The following is a 17070-nucleotide window of genomic DNA, read 5'->3' on the forward strand; positions in this document are numbered from 1 at the left end:
ACAAGCAAGTAAAATGTAATATGGTTGAGGTGGGTGAGGATGTTTGTTTGTCTTGGCAAAGAACAGCTCATCTCATTCTACAGACTCTTCTGCCAGTTGAAAAGCAGTCATATGTATTACTCTATTATCAGTAGGGAGAAGACATTTTAAATACTGCTAGTAGGAACCCTCTCACTCAGAAAACGAGAGATTTGAAAAATATTTTTATATTTTATTTTTTTAACATCTTTAATAGTTTCAATGATCCTAAACTGCTCCTTCACTTTACGTTGAATCCATGTATATAGCATGTTTCATAATCACTGAAGGCACACCCTGAGAGCTGAATTTGTTTCCATGCCAGAGCAGAAGCAAAGACATTTTAGCATTGCTCTGATCTCTGTAGTCCCTTTGTTAGTGTGAGCAGAAAAGAAGCAGCAGACAAAAGTTTGCTCTCAAAAATACCAGAGTGCAGTAATCTTATCGCTTCCCTGTTACTGTCTCCAGACAATCCCCAACAAAAAACCCAAAAACATTACAACGTAAGTGTAAAGAAACACATCAAGTATCCTGGCTCTGTTAAGGGCAGGTCTCCCAAGAAAAAAGCTTCACCCTTCCTGTCTGTACTTTAGTGGAAGAAGGCAGGAACATATTTTCTGTCCTGTTCAATAACTTAATATCCTGGAGAACATTTGGTTTGATGCATCATTGAATCCCCTCTGAGAAATGTGTTGCTAACTGTGCTTATATTCAGCTTCTACTTTGGTCTGAAGTATGCTTAACTTCTAATTTCTCAGATATTTATAATGTGGGACTGAAGTGACATTAAGAAGTGTGATGTAATTGCTGTTTTTAAAACTGGTGGTATACAAGCAGGCCACTTCCTGGAATTTAACATCCAGCTGAGAAAAACAGACAAGTACTATCAACCACAGTAAGAAATAATGTCTGCAGTATGATATGATAAATATGGAGGATGTTGAATTTTGAAGGGTAAATTATTTCATCTCAAATTATCTCTACAAAATCTCATCTATTTATCTGAAAAAAACAACTCCAAAAAGACTGGAAGTGGCAAGACTGAGCAAGTATTCTTGTCAAAATCAATTATTGCCTTTCAAGTGTAGGAAAATGACAAATGAGCAATTAAGGATTGCTATTCTTTATTTAGAACTGAAAAAGAGAAATGAGTCTGCAAGAAAAAAATCTTTTTCTGCATGTTGCTTTGCTTCAAGTGAAAGTTCTGTGAATGTATAGAAGAAATGCCTTCTGCAAGGTATTCATCTTCTACATTCAGCTGCTTAGTTCCCCTGAAGACCTGCTATGTGAATCCTGTTAAGACAAGTTTATGTTAATTAGTCTGTGGGAACTAGAAAGAGGATTTCTGCAGCTGGGATTCCTTTTTTAGGCAGCTGGTAGGGCTAACCTTCAGCAAAGAGGAACTTTTAATACCCAGCAATGTTAAATATCCAGAGTATGAGGGAATTTGCTGTCATTAGAGTACTGAGAGAATACAAACAAGACCTTCCCTAGGCTAGGATTTATGTATTGGGTCATCTCAGTATGTGTGAATAGACATAAAATAAAAATCAGGTGAACAGCATGTAGGTAAATTGAGTTTCCTTAATTCCCTTACCAGTTTCAACAGGCCAGCTATCATGGGTAAAAATGGTCGTGGTGGACAGGTTAGGGGTGTAGGCAGGATTGCCTAAGGGTCTCCAATCTGCTGTTAACGAAGAAATAAAAGATACTGTTAGTCACACTAAAATTTGGCTGGGAAGATGGTCTCAGGCCACCACAACTTTTACCTGCAAATGACATCCTCCTTCAAAAGCTGTTAAGTAGGGGTAACTGTTAACACCGGGAACCGTGTAAACACCCGGGAGGACAACTTGAGCCTACATGTTGCCCCAAGGAGACCCACTGGGAGGGAAGGACACTCCCTCACCCCACCACCAGCCAGACCTCCACACTCCTCCCGAGGCCGCAGCAGGAGGCGGGCGAGGCGCTGAGGTGGGACGCCCTCCCATTGGCTGACAGGGGAGAGGGCATCAGGCTGGGAGAGAGGGAAACTTGTGATTGGATGGTGGGCGGTGGAGTGGCTTGTGATTGGGTGAGCGGCGGGTGTGGGTGGTGAGGGGGCGGTGTTGTGGCGGGCCGCGAGGCTGGGTGCTGCTGCGGCTGGGCGGTGTCTCGCGAGAGTCGTGTGGTGGCAGTGGTCTCGCGCGGCTGCGGACTGCTCCGCCCCCGGGTGCTTGGGCCGGCGGCGGCGCCGAGCCGGGCTGAGCTGATCGCCGCTCCGGTGACACCGGTGCCGGTGAGTGACTCTCCCCACGGCGAGAAGGCGGGCGGGGAGCAGGACGGGGCAGATCGGGTTCTGGGGGTGTGTGGGTGCCTCCGCTCCTCTGCCCCCTGCTGTCTGCCCGCCGGAGCGCGCGGGCACGGTGCCTTCTCCGTGAGGAGGTGTGAGCCTTCCCCGGGCCGAGGCCCCGTCCTCCCTGCCCCTCTCCGGCCCGCACTTTAGCCGTGGTGGCGGCCTCCTGCCGCCTCCTCAGCCCTCACAGGCCTCTGCCTGTGGCGGTCCCCCTCATGCACACCCGCACAGCTGGGACAGGCCGGTTCCCCCGCACCCACCCGTGACAGACCGGCCTCCCCCAGTTCCCAGGGCCCAAGGAGCACCGAGCAGGGCGGCTCCGTGCAGCTCCACCTCATAGCCTCGTTCCCTTATGCCCTGCGGCTCCTTCAAGTTTTCATCCGTCCGTGTGCGCTTTTCCTCCCCCAAGCAGTCCCAAAGTGGCTGGAGGCGGCCCGCAGGTCTGGGGGTCTCCTGAGCCTCCCCATGTCACCCCTTCACACTCCTTCGTCTAGCCTCTACTCCCTGTCGTGTGCTCGGCGCAGGCTTATTTCTGTCTTCTCCATCCTCTGTGAAACGGCGGTTTCTGCCCTGAATGACCTGACTCCTCACAGGGCCATCATCACTGGGTATATCTGTCCTCATCCTCTCTTTTTCCTTTCCTTAGAGACTGTGATTTTATGTCTTCCTTGTTCGTAGTGCTGTGTCTCATCTCTGGAAAAAAGAGTATTCAGGGAGAAAAAGTTTGGCTGGTGGTGGAAGGGAGGGTTTTCTTTTAAAGTAAGAGCCAAAATAGAGTAGGATATGACTGAACTTTGCCTTTGTAGACTTGTATGTTTGTGTATTCATGTGTGCCATGGCTAAATGTGGTCTGGTTGGTATATGGAGTCACAGCTCTGAAGAGAAGTCCACAGTGCAGAACACCTAAAAAGCATCTCTGGACAAATGGAAGGTTATTGGATATTTATGTAGTGTTTTGTGGCTTCACAGCTTTTCATTTAAAAAAAAATATTTCAAGGAAAGATGAGCTTTCCTTTATCATTTCTTATATTGTAGCAGTTAATGCTAAAATACTCTCAGGCTATGCACATTAAAAATTCTAATGCTCTTCCTTGAATTATTTTAATACTGATCACAGATGTGGAGTTTGGAACTGTAGTGGCTTAATTTCCTTTATCTGCTGAACTAAGGGAGCTTTAATGTTGCTAGTGCCAAGGGCCAGAAGTGTGTGTACCCTGTCTGCTGAAGATAGCTAATGAAGGCAACTGTTATAACCATGGTTCTTCTCATATGAATACTGTTTAACCAAAGTTGGACTGATAATTTCTAATCTTATGTAGGAGTCTCAACAGGATAATTATTTGTTTGCAGAACTGATCTTAGCATGGCTTGAGTTGGCGATAACTCAAGACTGGGAAAGGCGTGCAGGATACTACACCTAAGTTATGATTATTAGTGGTTATGGGACTCTAAGAAAATAAATGTTGTATTCTTGCAGAAGGACATAGGTCACTGGTAAAAGCTGCTTATCTGCAAATCAAGGGAATTAATAAAACTGATAAAGTAGTTTGACTTGCATGTATGGTCCAGTTGTCAGTCTTCAACTGAGTAAGGAGTTTTGTTTACGACGACTACCGTATAATCAGATAGGATTCTTGATCATAACTAAGTACCTTCATTTCCAATATCTGTTATGATTAGAAATCTCTCCTTCAGTATAGGAATGAACTAAAATAGGAAATGTTATTGGTGGAAAGCAGTTATGATTCCTTGCCTTTCGTTAATGGAAATTAATTTATACATATAAGTCTGTAGCAAACTGGTAACTTTAAATTAATAAATAGTCTGGATTTATTATGCTCTCCTGACTTCCGAGACAGTTGAAAAGATGTAGCATTTCTGTTGTTATCTAAATCTAGACAACGTAATAATGACTAGAATTTTGGTTATACACAAAAAACAAGCTAAATAAAGCCTGCTTTCAGGTATGAGTTAATTTTTAATTTGTCTTGATACTTTTGTTTTCTGGTTTTGAAATTGTCAGCTAAAGCTTGACATTTAGTTCTTTCTGGGTTTATTTTTAGTAGAGAGCTGAAAATCTGCTGTCACATCTAGTTCTTTATAGATTGTCTTGCTGTAAGTTTCAAATTTCTCATATATTAGTTTATTATTTTAAAATGGCCTTACTGGCTGTCCATCCCCAATATCTCTTCCAATTGATAAATACTTCCGGTAGTTTTATATGGGAAAGCTTAAAAAACTTCCATTGCCTTTTGTCATTCTGGCTTTAAAGCTATGTAAAGGCATTTTAGTCATCTGAGAATAAGAAGTCCTCTAAGAAATTGTGCATTTTCCTTATCTGTGGATTCTTCTTCACAGAACAGATGTAGGAGATCAGTAATGTTAGTAGAGAGAGGTTTCTTTTTCTTTTTTTTTTCCTTGTGGTGGCAACTTTGACAAAATTATCTGCAAGGTCCATCGAAAATGGATGAAAAAAAGCATTATGTATACCTTAAGATCTTGTTATTGCTGGTCTGGTAACATGCTAAAACTTCATCCAGAAAATAGTCACTAAGACTTGCTTCTAACATATTTTATGGTGTGGATGTTCTGGGTACTTATGTATTAATTGGAACAAGTGTGTTTAGATAAATTATCAGATAATATGTAATAACTAACTCTGTCTGCAAAAGAATACATGGCATACACCTTGATAATTTTTTTTTCTCTTTTTGTCTCCTAGAAATGGGTCTTCGTTCAGAAGATGCAATGCACTAGATGTGGTGCTTGGAACAGGATTAGTCATGGCATCAGAACTATGTAAAACAATCTCTGAGGCAAAGCTGGAAAGGCACAAGAACTTGTTCTTAAATTACAGAAATCTCCATCACTTTCCTTTGGAGTTACTGAAAGATGAGGGGCTGCAGTACTTGGAGAGACTTTATATGAAAAGAAATTCCCTGACCACATTGGTACGACAACCTCTTTATTGTAATGTTTACTGTCTGTATGTTTAGGAATTCTGATTTTTGGAACAGAAAAAACAAAGATAATTTAAAAAAAAAATATATATAGCAAATCTGATCGTGAATGATGTAATCCAATGTGAAATATGACTATTCGGTTGTATTATGTTTGATCTTGCACAGGTAATGTAGAGAATAATAAATTAAAGTTTATGACATGTTACCCTTTTGAAGCTCTGTGAAGATCTGCTGGGGGTTTTCTTGTGAGGTTTGTTGTTTTAGGTTTTTTTTTTTTAACGGCTATAAATTTTGCTCACGTCAGTGGTCAGGCCTTTCTACTGTTAGGTGATACTATGCAGTCTAGTCTACGCTTCTTCATTAGGCCAAACAACTTTTACCTTGGTGTGTGCCTTATTTTAAAGGCATCGTCAATCCCAGGGTCTAAGTCAAAGCTTGCTGTTAAGGTGCCAGTGAAAACTTGTGTCTATGGGCTGCTGTTGATAGGAGAACAGTTAATTTCAGGATTGTGGGATTTTCAATGGTTTCTTCTTGTTTTGTTGATTTTTCTTTTTTTTTTTTTTCCCCTGGACTGAACAAATTTTCACCCTGAATGAATGTCGTGAGCTCAGAATTCAGTGTGGGGTAGTTAAATAACTGTGTGAGACTTTCTGTAGAGTCAAAACTTGCCACTGTCAATAGGCTCAAGTCTCCAAGTAATTCAGTTTTTTGGGTTGTTTTTTTTCTTGGGCTCTTCCATGGTATGATAGGTAAAATAATAGCCAAGGCAGAGGAGCTGGAGGGCCTGACTACTAAAAATTCACCAAAATGATATGTTTTTCAGTGGTTCCTAAAAAAAGTCCAGTACTCTAGCTTAAGGAATAGTGTTTAAAGCTTTGACAATGATACGTTAGAAATCCTCAATGAAGGTTTCACTTCATGGGCCAAAAGCTGAAAGAATTCTGAAGATTTTGTGCCTTTTCTTCATCTTGAATGAGTCACTTAAGTTTGCATGTACCGTGGAGAATTATTTTGGCACTTCTTGTTTTTGGGCAAGTCCTTTGCTTAATAATTTAATGGGAGGATAGGATTCATGGTTACAAATTAAAGCTGCTTTAAAAATTAATCGAAGACTGTAAGCAGTTCTACTTTGACACTTTGTGAAATTCAGTGATTATTTAGTGGTGTAAGGTTCATGAAGTTTGCACTGCTCAAAAGATGAAACAATAATAAGGAGAGTTTTGCATATCAGTTTTCTGCATGTATGTGTTAGAGCCTGGTTTTGTTTTTCTCAATGCAGTTATAAAATAGAACCAAAACAAAGTCTTGCAAGTAACAGTTTAGTTCCACTTTTCTGTCAATATCTGTTAATGCTACCAGCCAATACTTCTGCAAGATGGCATAAGAGTAATTACCCATGGTTACTGTCAACAGAAGATGTATCAAATGAGGGAGGCAGCTCTCGCCCAGTACTTCGGTGTTGTAGTTGAGGCCTGGAAAAAGGGAACTGAAACAACACTTAAAATGTATATCATGTCTTGGCAAAATGACTTGCAAACAGCATGAAGTAGAGCATTAGGATTCAAAACGATCACGATAACTTTCTCATAATATGACTTGATGGAATCTCATTCAAGTGCATAGCACTATAGCTAGGAGCTAGGCAAACAAAATTTTGTCTCATTCACTGAACATCTGTTCAGCAGAATAGATATTGGAAGTTGTAGTGGACCAAAATGAATCAAGTCAGCAGCATGTTACAAAAAAAGGCAGATGTCTTTTTGGAACATAGTAAGTTTCACAATCTCCATTAAAAGCAGAAGGAAATAATTATTGAATACTGTTAAAGCATAAGCTGGAGCAAAGATGGAGTATGGGGTTTCGTAGTTATGAACAACCTAGGTAAATTGGGAAGAACCTAGAAAGCAGCAACAAGGGATTTCTAGAGAACATGCCCTATAAAAGAAGGTTGAGAGATTTAGGTTAATTCCTCTTGCAAAAAGAGAAGACAGAGAGGAAAAAAATAGAAGAGGAGGAATGGGGGAGAGCAGAGATGATCAGCAGTTTTACAAAGCAGTATTTTCATAATGAATTTTTTTATGTCTGCTGCTGGTAGGACAAGTAATACTCTGAATTTCAGTCAAGAAGTAGTAAGTTAGTTACATTGTGGGGGGGGCAGGGGGAGGTGGAATGTGGTCTGAGGATAGTTGAAAACAAATAGGTTATTGAAGGAAGATATCTCTTTCAGCCTTGTGCTCCTTTGATTCTATGCAAGAAGATGAGCATTAGCTCATCAATAAATACTTTAAATTGCATATGCATTATTAACAATCTTCACAACTAAATCTGCACCATATTTCTTTAAAGCTAGGTGGTACTTTTGTCCCACCAGTTCATTCCTTCACAGTTCTGAAAAATGTTGACTAAAACAGCTTTTGTTCTTTTTTTGCTCTTCTAAAATGACTCTAGTCCTTGACAGATGGCTCCTTTGAAAACCTCTGGCATAGTTACACTGACAGAATTTACATATACCTCGCCTAAGAATAATTTCCTTTTTGTCTTCATTGGCAAGATGGAAATGATAGAGGGCTATGACATAATGAATGGATCAAGAAGCTATATAGCCCACCTGTATCCCAGCATCAAGTCTTCCAACTTCTCCTCATTTAATGTTTGACTGATAACAGTAGCCTTCTAGTAATCCTATTTCCCCACCTATTAAAAGGAAGTACGCATTTGCCTTGATGGCACTGTCAGAAGCATGAGCTAGCCATATTAAAGAACAATTGTTCTTAGTTTACTAACTCAGAATATGCAATGCTGTCCTGTTCAGACAAATCAGCAGGTTCAGTTGTTGAAAAATGTCCAGTGGATGTGAGGGCAAGGCAAGCTTCTCTAAACCGGTGACAGAATTGATGATTCATTTGTCATCATTGTTGTCATGTCACCAGTAGAGACCAGAGTTAGTTTTTACCTCTCAATCGATGGATCACAAATAGGTTTTTTTAATCTTAATTTCATTGTAGGATGTTGTATTGAACAACTTTGACTCAGACCCATTGTTATTGTGGTACTCAAGAAGATTAGTAGAATTTCTATAACAGACTTGCAAACCTGTAAAGTTGTCTTTCTCCTGAGTTTAGCTCTCTTAGAACATGAAGCAGTTAAGGCAAGAATAAGACTATAACCTTCATGTATAGTGTGAAAATAGTTTGTGATTCAGATTAGTATCCTTATGCTAATAAAGGTTGTAGGATGACACTGAATTTGTTTTTTCACATTCATTTTTTAAATTAGAGCTTGCATTTTTTGTCCTTGAGCCTGTTGCAGCCTTTGCATATTTTCCCAGCTTAAGCTTTTCTCTTTGACCAAATAAAATTCTGTGCTGAGAGGATAGATGTACCGTAGCAAATCTTCCGGTAGGTGGCAACAACTGATTAGTTATAGCCTGTTTCTTGGGGTTTGACATCAACAGATTAATTTATTGAGCCATCATTTGCAGCTCCGCAGTTAAACTCTTTTTTGTACTCAGATCTAGGATGTGGAATGTTTGCTACATAAGAATATTATGACATTACTTTTTCAGGTTAGCATGTTTCTTCATAATAAATTTATAAACACGAAGTTAAGTATTTTAGATAATAATATACCTTAAAATTACATGACAGTGAAAATTGCTAGGTTTTTTTAACAGGAAATTGACCATGTGATCGAGCTGTTTTTAAAATTCATTTGTTTCTGCATATATGTGTATTGTAAAAACTTTTTTCAATAAAACATACCTGTTTAAAGTAGATTTTTTTAAGCAATAAAACTGTCTTAACTTTGAATAATTTTGAGTATGGTTACCAACATGACATCTGAAACTTGTGAAGCCAGTTTTGTGATACTTGTTCATGGTTATAAATGCCATCAAGAAACAGAATTGCAGCTAGGGATCAGTTAGCAGTTAGAAAATGATATGCATGTTAATATGTAAATATGTAAATCTAGTTGGATGCATTCAGCACTTCTGGCTTGGTGGTAATTGACTAAGCTCCACAAAGTTTGTAGGTCATCTCCCAGTTTAGCAGCATTACAAAATGAAATACATTATGGTTAGACATCTTGTATAGTTCTTATTCTGCTCTAAGTCTGTAAAGGCTGCAGCTTCTTAGCAGTCTCTTGGCTTCAACTAACTCAATTATTTGAATATATTTTCAAAAGTAAGGTTTTGATAATCCATCTTTTCAGTCTCTGAAGTCTTGACTACGATTTGGTTGAGGACATGTTAATGTTGCTTCTAGGCTGTAGTTCTGTTTCAGTAGTGAATTGCTTACCCTTGATATACTCCAGATTGCATTGATGGAGAACGTGTGGGGATGTGGAAATAGGGTATTGTATACAAGCTCCTTGTTGCCATTTTTTGTGTGACTAGCTGCTGACATGTTTTAGTATGGTTATTAAAATGAGTTGGGTACACAATATGTGTGTGTCTGATTTTTGTTTTGAAACCTAAAAAATCTCTAACTCTTTTTCAGCCAGAAAACCTTGCACAGAAGCTTCCAAACCTCGTGGAATTGTGAGTTTGTGTAGGAGTTCTAATATTTTTTTATTATGCTGATCCATCTTACCATAAAATAATTCTAGAATGTATTGCTTGCACATAACCTACCTCTTAAGTGTGAAGGGTTTTCTTGGAAAGCAAGAAAGGGTCATTTTTTGTGTGTGGTTTTTTTTTTAAGGAGGTATATCCAGAGGTATTCAGTCCCATGTTAATATTTTTTATAATTTCTTGTTTATTGTATAACAAGAACTGTTATACAAATGTCTACACTGCTAAGGGAGAAAAGACTTACCACCCCAACTCCTGTGTAGACTGTTGTCACCCTGATAAAGCACTGGAACCTCCAAATACAATGGTCAGGTGGTTGTGACAGAGCCAGAGTAACAGGTTACTGCCTCCAGCCCATCCCTAGTTGCTCACTTCCACCCCAGCTACCAGCTGTATTATGATCCCAGTCTTGCTGATTGTAGTAATAAGTTTTTTTGGAACTAAATAACAGATTGTCAAATAGGAGCAGGAATGAGCAAGTAGGGGTAGTAACTATTTAATGATGATTGCTGTAGGCAGAGTAGTTTATCCAATTTTGTCCAAAGAATGGATGTCACATGAACTGTATTATTTGGGCAAGTAATTTTAAGCTGTAAGCCCTTTAGTCAATGTCTTCTTCCTTCTCCTTTTCTTCTTGTAAGGTTACGATTTCCTTGTATGGTAGGATTCGCGGTGGGGGGGTTAGAAGGGACATCTTCTTTTCCCCTTACAATTCATTTGGCTCGCTTTCAGTTGAGTAACTGACGGACCATTGATTCTGTTTATTTAATGGAAAGCTCCAAACAGGAGGAGGTGTGTATCTGAGTAGTCTAATGCATTCAGCTGTCTGATCTTGTCATCTTAATTTGGCCCTTGAAACCACACCTTTCTGGTACATGCGACCACAGTATAATTGAACTGTTTTGTAGGTCACTGCAGTCTCCGACTTGCTTAAGAGACAGTCTTGTCTCATCATGCCTGAGTCTTGAGACTATGTTTATGCTCTGAAGCAGTAAAATAAATATTTTTGTATTTGATATGCTTAGTATTTAATTACTTGCCATGGGGCATCAGAAAACCTGTATAAATCACAGCTTAAAATAATCTCTAACAAACACTGAATTGTAGGAGTCAAACCTAATTATTTGGCGTTCAGCAAGCTTAGTTGTACCACCATTATCCTACACATTCTGGTGGTCTAAAGAGAACTGCAGTGGGCCTGTGGTTTGTGTAGCTTTAATTGTACAAGTCAATTTTCAATCAGACAGTAAGAGATGTTTTGTTGAAAGAGACCACAAAATAAAGATTTATTTAAAGAATAATTTGTTACAGTGTTTTTCAAAATTTAAAGCTAAACTTAACTGATTTTAATTTTCCTGAAAGTTACATCCTTAGCAATTTTGCTATGTATTTTAAAACACTTCACTGTTGTCTGTGTTTCTTTGTATATTGTGCACTCTTGCTGGGATACTAGGTGTAGATCCTCATAATACACATTTTTTTAGCTTGAGTGAAATAGTTAACAAGTATTTTCAGGAGCTGCAGCTGAAATGAGTAGGAGAATTCTCATTCTGAGGTGTACAGGATTTCTACAAACATACCTGCTATCCTTATGTTTGTTACATTTTTAGTAAACTTTAAATGTCTGCAATTTTTAAAGAAAAAGAGAAGGCTCAGATGCTCCATGCACTTGAAATGTTCATATGTCTTTTTCCTTGTTCTGCTTCTATCTCCCTGAAAAGACAAGCTCCTACTTTTGGAAATGCGATTTGAATAGAATGGAAAAAAAATGCTGTGTAAATAATTTCCATGTGTGCCTAAGCGATTGGACATTGAGTACTCAGTATACCTTTACAATTATATATCAATATTTGAAAATTTTGTCAATCTGAGAGTAGTTTTTATGTTACTGATAGTACTGGAAGTGTTCCAGCAGAGGGTGCTGAATATTCTTAGTGAGAGATCTGGCCACCCTCACTAACTACCTAAATGACCATGTGTAAGATTGGGTTTTTCTTTTGAAAAATGTAGTCTAGGTTTCAAAAACCCACTTGCAGGGAGTAGATCACGTGCTTGTTTCTTCAGTCAGTAAAGGTGTAAGAGTTTTTTATGTGCAGGGGGAAAAGTTTGTAATTGTATAACTTGTGTGGGTTTGGGCTTTTTTCTTTGCTTACCCAGCATTTAGTGTGGAATAACCTGGTGATCAAATATGGTTCATTTTGGTTATTCTATGTGCTTTATTCTTCTTCCTTTCTATTTTCCTTTTATGACTCCCAAAACTAAAGCCCATTATTATTGTAGTTGTGAACGTTTCGTTTTAAATAATTGTATATTGTTCTCTTTTATGTTAATCATTTAATGGTCTACGTGAAACTTAAGTACCTATCCATTGCCAGTTTATACAGTTTTCACAGCTTTTGTGGTCATAGAAAGGCATGGCTTTGAGGGTGCTCTTTCAATCTGAAACTGGATATTTTGCAAACTGATTATGTAGCAGAAGTCCTTGAGGGTAACAGGTGGTGTCCTCTGCTTTTTTTCTCCTCCCCCCAGGTACCTTCATTCAAATAACATAGTTGTTGTACCTGAAGGTAAGTAATCTACCAGCTCACAATAAGTGGCAGGAATCATAAAATATTAATTTTTCTTCTTTGAAGAGGCCTATTTTTCCTTTATTTTCCCATAAAACATTAAAGATTTTCATACAAAGTATACCAGTGTAGCTCTTAGTCGATAATATCCTTGTTTATGCTATGTTAAATTCTTCTAATGAATTCTCAAATGCACCTAAATGCTGTTTGCTTCAGTTCTAATTGCAGAAAGTGAAAAGGCTAAATGGCACTCATCTACAGAAACAGAAATCCAGAGTACCTTCTGCTTTCAGCCAGTTACCACACAGAATACTCTGCTGGTTTAGATCATGGCAGATTTGAAACCTGAAGTATCAAGAACTTGTACTAGTTTTTCTTCCTTGCCTTAATTGTAGTTATGCACCCAACTTCAGGAGAGCGCTTTAAACTCTTTCTGAATATATAAATTGGATAGACTCAAAGTGATTTCAGAGCAGAATTGTCTGAGGTAAATCTAGAAATGGGAGTATTCTGTACCTCACAGTTTTTTTTCCTCCCTGTTTCACTGCCAGCAGTACTGTTTGTTAGATAGATAAGCATTTCCACAAACTATGTCATTCAGTTGTGAGACCGGCTTTAATACGTCAAAATCTGCTCAGACATAAGTGTTAGGTACTGTGGCTTTTTATCCTCTCATAGTCCTATTAAGATTTTAACATTACTGTTGGGTCACATTCATGTTTTAATCTGTTCTCTCACAAGCCATTGGCTCCCTCGTTAAACTGCAGTTTCTGGACCTAAGTGATAATGCCCTCGAAATTGTGTGTCCAGAGATTGGCCGCCTGAGATCTTTACGTCATCTTCGCTTGGCTAACAACCAGCTGAAATACTTACCTGCAGGTAAGTACAAATGTGTGAGGGATTACAGCAATGACAAATTCCATTTGAACTTAATTTGCATAGTGGTCTGCTCTAGGTTTATTCGTATCTTACAGCTGAAGCATGGTACAACTTGCATTTAAAGACTAGGCAGGGATTGCCGTTGTATGTATTGTACTAAATATACTCTGTAGATAGAAAAAAGCCATGCTGTATGTACTTGAGGTAAAGAAAAGTCCTGGAAAATGCTTCTGAAGTGGGGAAAAAAATTGCATCTGTTTAACAGTCTTTGCCATTGTATCGACAAAATACTGAACTTCCTTAAGAAGACACAAAGTGCCAATGACAACTGTCATTATGATAAAATGATGTTTCTTCCAATTTTCCAGAATATAAAGGATTCCAGTCCTTCCTTCCTTTCTCTTTGCCCAACAGCCCCATTCTTGTATTTTCTAAAAAGACACGTCTAGTAGGTTTGCCTATGGCAGTTGTACCTCACTATGACAGTAAATAAAAAGTGTTTGTCTTGCTAGTTTATAATAAAACCCCCAAATTTATTCAAAGTAAATGTGATACAAAGTCAGAAAAAGTCAGCCATAGGCAGATTTTGATTGATTTTTTTTGTTTGCCTTCTAAATACTTTGATAAACAGACATAACTAATTATTCTTCTTCCATTGCCCTTATATTTTTCCAGATAAGATGGTGCTGATTTTTAAATATTTTTATTTTTTTATTATTTTTTTAATCTTTCTATGGCATATTTGCATCTTCTGATCTGCAGAGATGATAGAAATCTAAGGCTGGCATTTCAAAACAATGGTCTAACTTAATCCAAGAGGATTAGCTTTTGGCTCTATTTTAACTAACTTCTCAATGTGACCTTCATGTGTTTGTAAGTTCACATTGCTTATTCTCAAGAAATATATTGCAATTGCTCCTTGAAGTTTTGGGCACAGAAGTCTAGCTGTCCCTTCCTTGTACTTTTCTAGGCATGATAAGCTTAATAAGAATAAGTCAAAGGATGATTATGATTAGAAAGAAAAAAAAATTATATGACTATGTAAATGCTCTGAAATGAAATTAGATAAACCTGTTAAACATTATGACCCAAGGCCAATAAAATTTCCATCAATTTTCAAATGTCCTACATTCAAAAGAAAGGAGTGACTTGAGTATGCTTTATGTTCCTCAAAGATAATTTACCTTATGGTGCTGTACCATGAAAGAAAGACTTGTTCAAAGAAAAAGTGACACATTTGCTGCAAAACTTCACACATTAACTTAAAAAGGTTCCAAAAAAGACTTTCAAAAGGATAATTTACATTACTGAAGAGTTGATTTTGAGTCTACCACATTTGATTAGGAACTGGTATCAGCTGCATAGGCATGCTGCATTTAATTTATCCTGAAGTTTACAAAATTTAGTACTGAGCATTGTCCCTAAGTGCATTTAGTTTTTTGTGCGTGAAAATTTTGCATGCTTAGAATACTACTACTGTTGCCTACTTTTTAATTGGAGAATCCAGTGGTGCCTGGTCTTTCTATTTTGCTGGTAGTGTACCATCAGTTTACACATAGGCCGTTACTGCTATCATTCCTAATCCTGTCTGTTCAGATGCTGTCGCTATCAACATGACTGGATGTTATACAGCTTGAGTGTTACCAGTCCAAGCAAGATTAATCTTTCACTTACACTGGAGAGTTTGCCCACTGGAGAGTTAATCTACTGCACTGAGTGTTTTCTAAACATAACGTTTTCCAAAGAGGGCTTCCAAGCATATTTTCATAGTTTTTCTTTGTAAAACTGCAAAAATTTCAAAGATGACCTTATAACAAAATCTTTGAGTTTGAAAATAACATTTATGTTCAACAACTGAAAAAATAGAGCAAAATAGTTACGTTTTGATGAATTGTTTTATGCTTAATTATATTGGTAGCATGAATCTTCATAATAGTGTTGAACAGCATTCTGTCAGGAAAGCTAGCAAAGGTAATAAAATGAACTAGGATTAAATGTGATTTCACTACAGTACATCATTTTACTGTGTGTTAACTGCTTTCTTTACAGCAGATACTGCATTGCAATGCATTGTTAGGGAAAGACAGCTCTTAATTGCTCTTAGTTTTATAATAATTAACCATTTAAGATATAATTTACCTTCTACTAGTGCAGCTTGTGCAGAATTTTAAGACCTGCATTAAAAAATACCTTTCAAATATAGGCAATGGTCATTTATGGAAGTAACTTTTCAAAACTTGTGACCATCATTTTCTTCCAGACTTAGCCCTGCACATATCACACAAACGGCAGTGAACTGTTTATCACAGCAGAGGATCCAGTTAAGAAAGGCTGACCAGTATTCACCTTTTGTAACCAGATAGGTCAACTTGTAGCATAATGATGCCATCACATAAAAAGCTTGAGAGTTGTTGCCCGGTCATTCCTCTTGTCTCTCCCTTCCCACTGTCTGGTGTTATAAGTACCCTCAGTTTTTGTTGAAACTACATGGATATCTAGGAGGATACTCTTAGTAATATTCTTAATCAATTGCTAAAAAATCTCTTCATTACAACTACAGAACAGTTGGATGGTAAATGTTTGCCATTAAGTGTCTGAATACCCACACTTTTCTACTGCATTTTATATTTTAAGAATGATTCTCTGTTGTGTCTTCCTTGTGATTAAGAACTGAAAGGAACAATGCAATTAATAGCATATGTTGATTCATTATCCGTTTTTAATGGTTTTGTTCCACAATTGTGCTCTTAACGTTCATTTTTAGTATTTAAGATTTGCCTTATAGAAATGTAGCATAACTCTAATTTTAAAACAATTGAAATAGTATGCATAATGAAGGGAGGAAGTGGGGGAGAATGATGAAGATACATGCAGATGCCTTAGTTTCCTGAAGACATCAGACAATACAGGACTGTTGAGGGGAAAAAGGGCATTAGGTGAAGCATGGAAATTGTGTGCCTTGGAGATTAGAAAGCACTTTCTATGCCATGGCACTCTTGTAGTGTAAATGATAATCCTACCTTTGTGCTTAGCAACACTACCAAATCAGTGTCACCCATGGATAAGATCATGTACTTTGGCCTCAAGGCACTTTAATTGTGCACTACCACTGAAACAATGGGGCTTCCATCACGCATCATTAAATTGTTGTGAGAATTGTTGAAAGATGACTAAGCTAAACTTGATGAGAAGCAAAGGGAAAAATTTGTCCAGAATAAGCATGTGGAAATTGAAATATAATCTAAAATGGCTGGAAGAAAATGCTTTGTGAAATTGTCTTGAAGTCATGTTTTGAACATGCTTTGGTTAAGGTTAATAAGTGGACCAGCTTCTGCCTAATGCAGGGTCATCAGTATCTAAATTCTGTGGTAACCAGAATCACTAACTGAGAGACTGTCTTTGAGAGGAGAGCTGATTAAAAGAGTTGCAGATAAGTAAGAAGAGGAGATTTAATATTATAAAGTTCTCTTGAGCATTTTTTCACTGAAATGCACAGCATTTTTTTTGTTCTGCAGACTGCAAGTCTTGTAGCTTCTCTCTTCAACAATTTCTTGGTTCTTTTATTTGGCTCTGGTACATGTAATTCTTGAACATGAAGTAAAGTTTTGTGAACTTTTCTACTGTTTAACTGCAGCATTTAAATAATCTAAATTCTTGAGGGCCATTTGGACATACGTAACACCAGAGGTCTTATTTGAAAAAAATCTTTGAGTTGCAGCATAAACAAAAGATGGT

General features: G+C 37.9%; 1 protein-coding gene across 3 annotated transcripts in view; it reads left to right on the plus strand.

Moving 5' to 3' along the window:
- The first annotated feature begins 5089 nt into the window (after positions 1-5089).
- The window catches only part of LRRC28 (leucine rich repeat containing 28), a 47583-nt gene continuing 35602 nt past the window's right edge, over positions 5090-17070 (plus strand). For 2 of the 3 annotated variants that reach the window (XM_059823964.1, XM_059823965.1), the window contains exons 1-4: positions 5098-5304; positions 9816-9856; positions 12419-12456; positions 13198-13335. In XM_059823964.1, the coding sequence (XP_059679947.1) occupies positions 5137-5304; positions 9816-9856; positions 12419-12456; positions 13198-13335 (385 nt within the window). In that variant the 5' untranslated portion in view covers positions 5098-5136. Of the gene's footprint in view, positions 5305-9815; positions 9857-12418; positions 12457-13197; positions 13336-17070 lie in introns of all 3 variants that reach the window. The other variant, XM_059823966.1, reaches the window with a different exon arrangement.

Source organism: Gavia stellata, chromosome 13 (assembly GCF_030936135.1).
Source record: "Gavia stellata isolate bGavSte3 chromosome 13, bGavSte3.hap2, whole genome shotgun sequence".
NCBI lineage: Eukaryota > Metazoa > Chordata > Aves > Gaviiformes > Gaviidae > Gavia > Gavia stellata.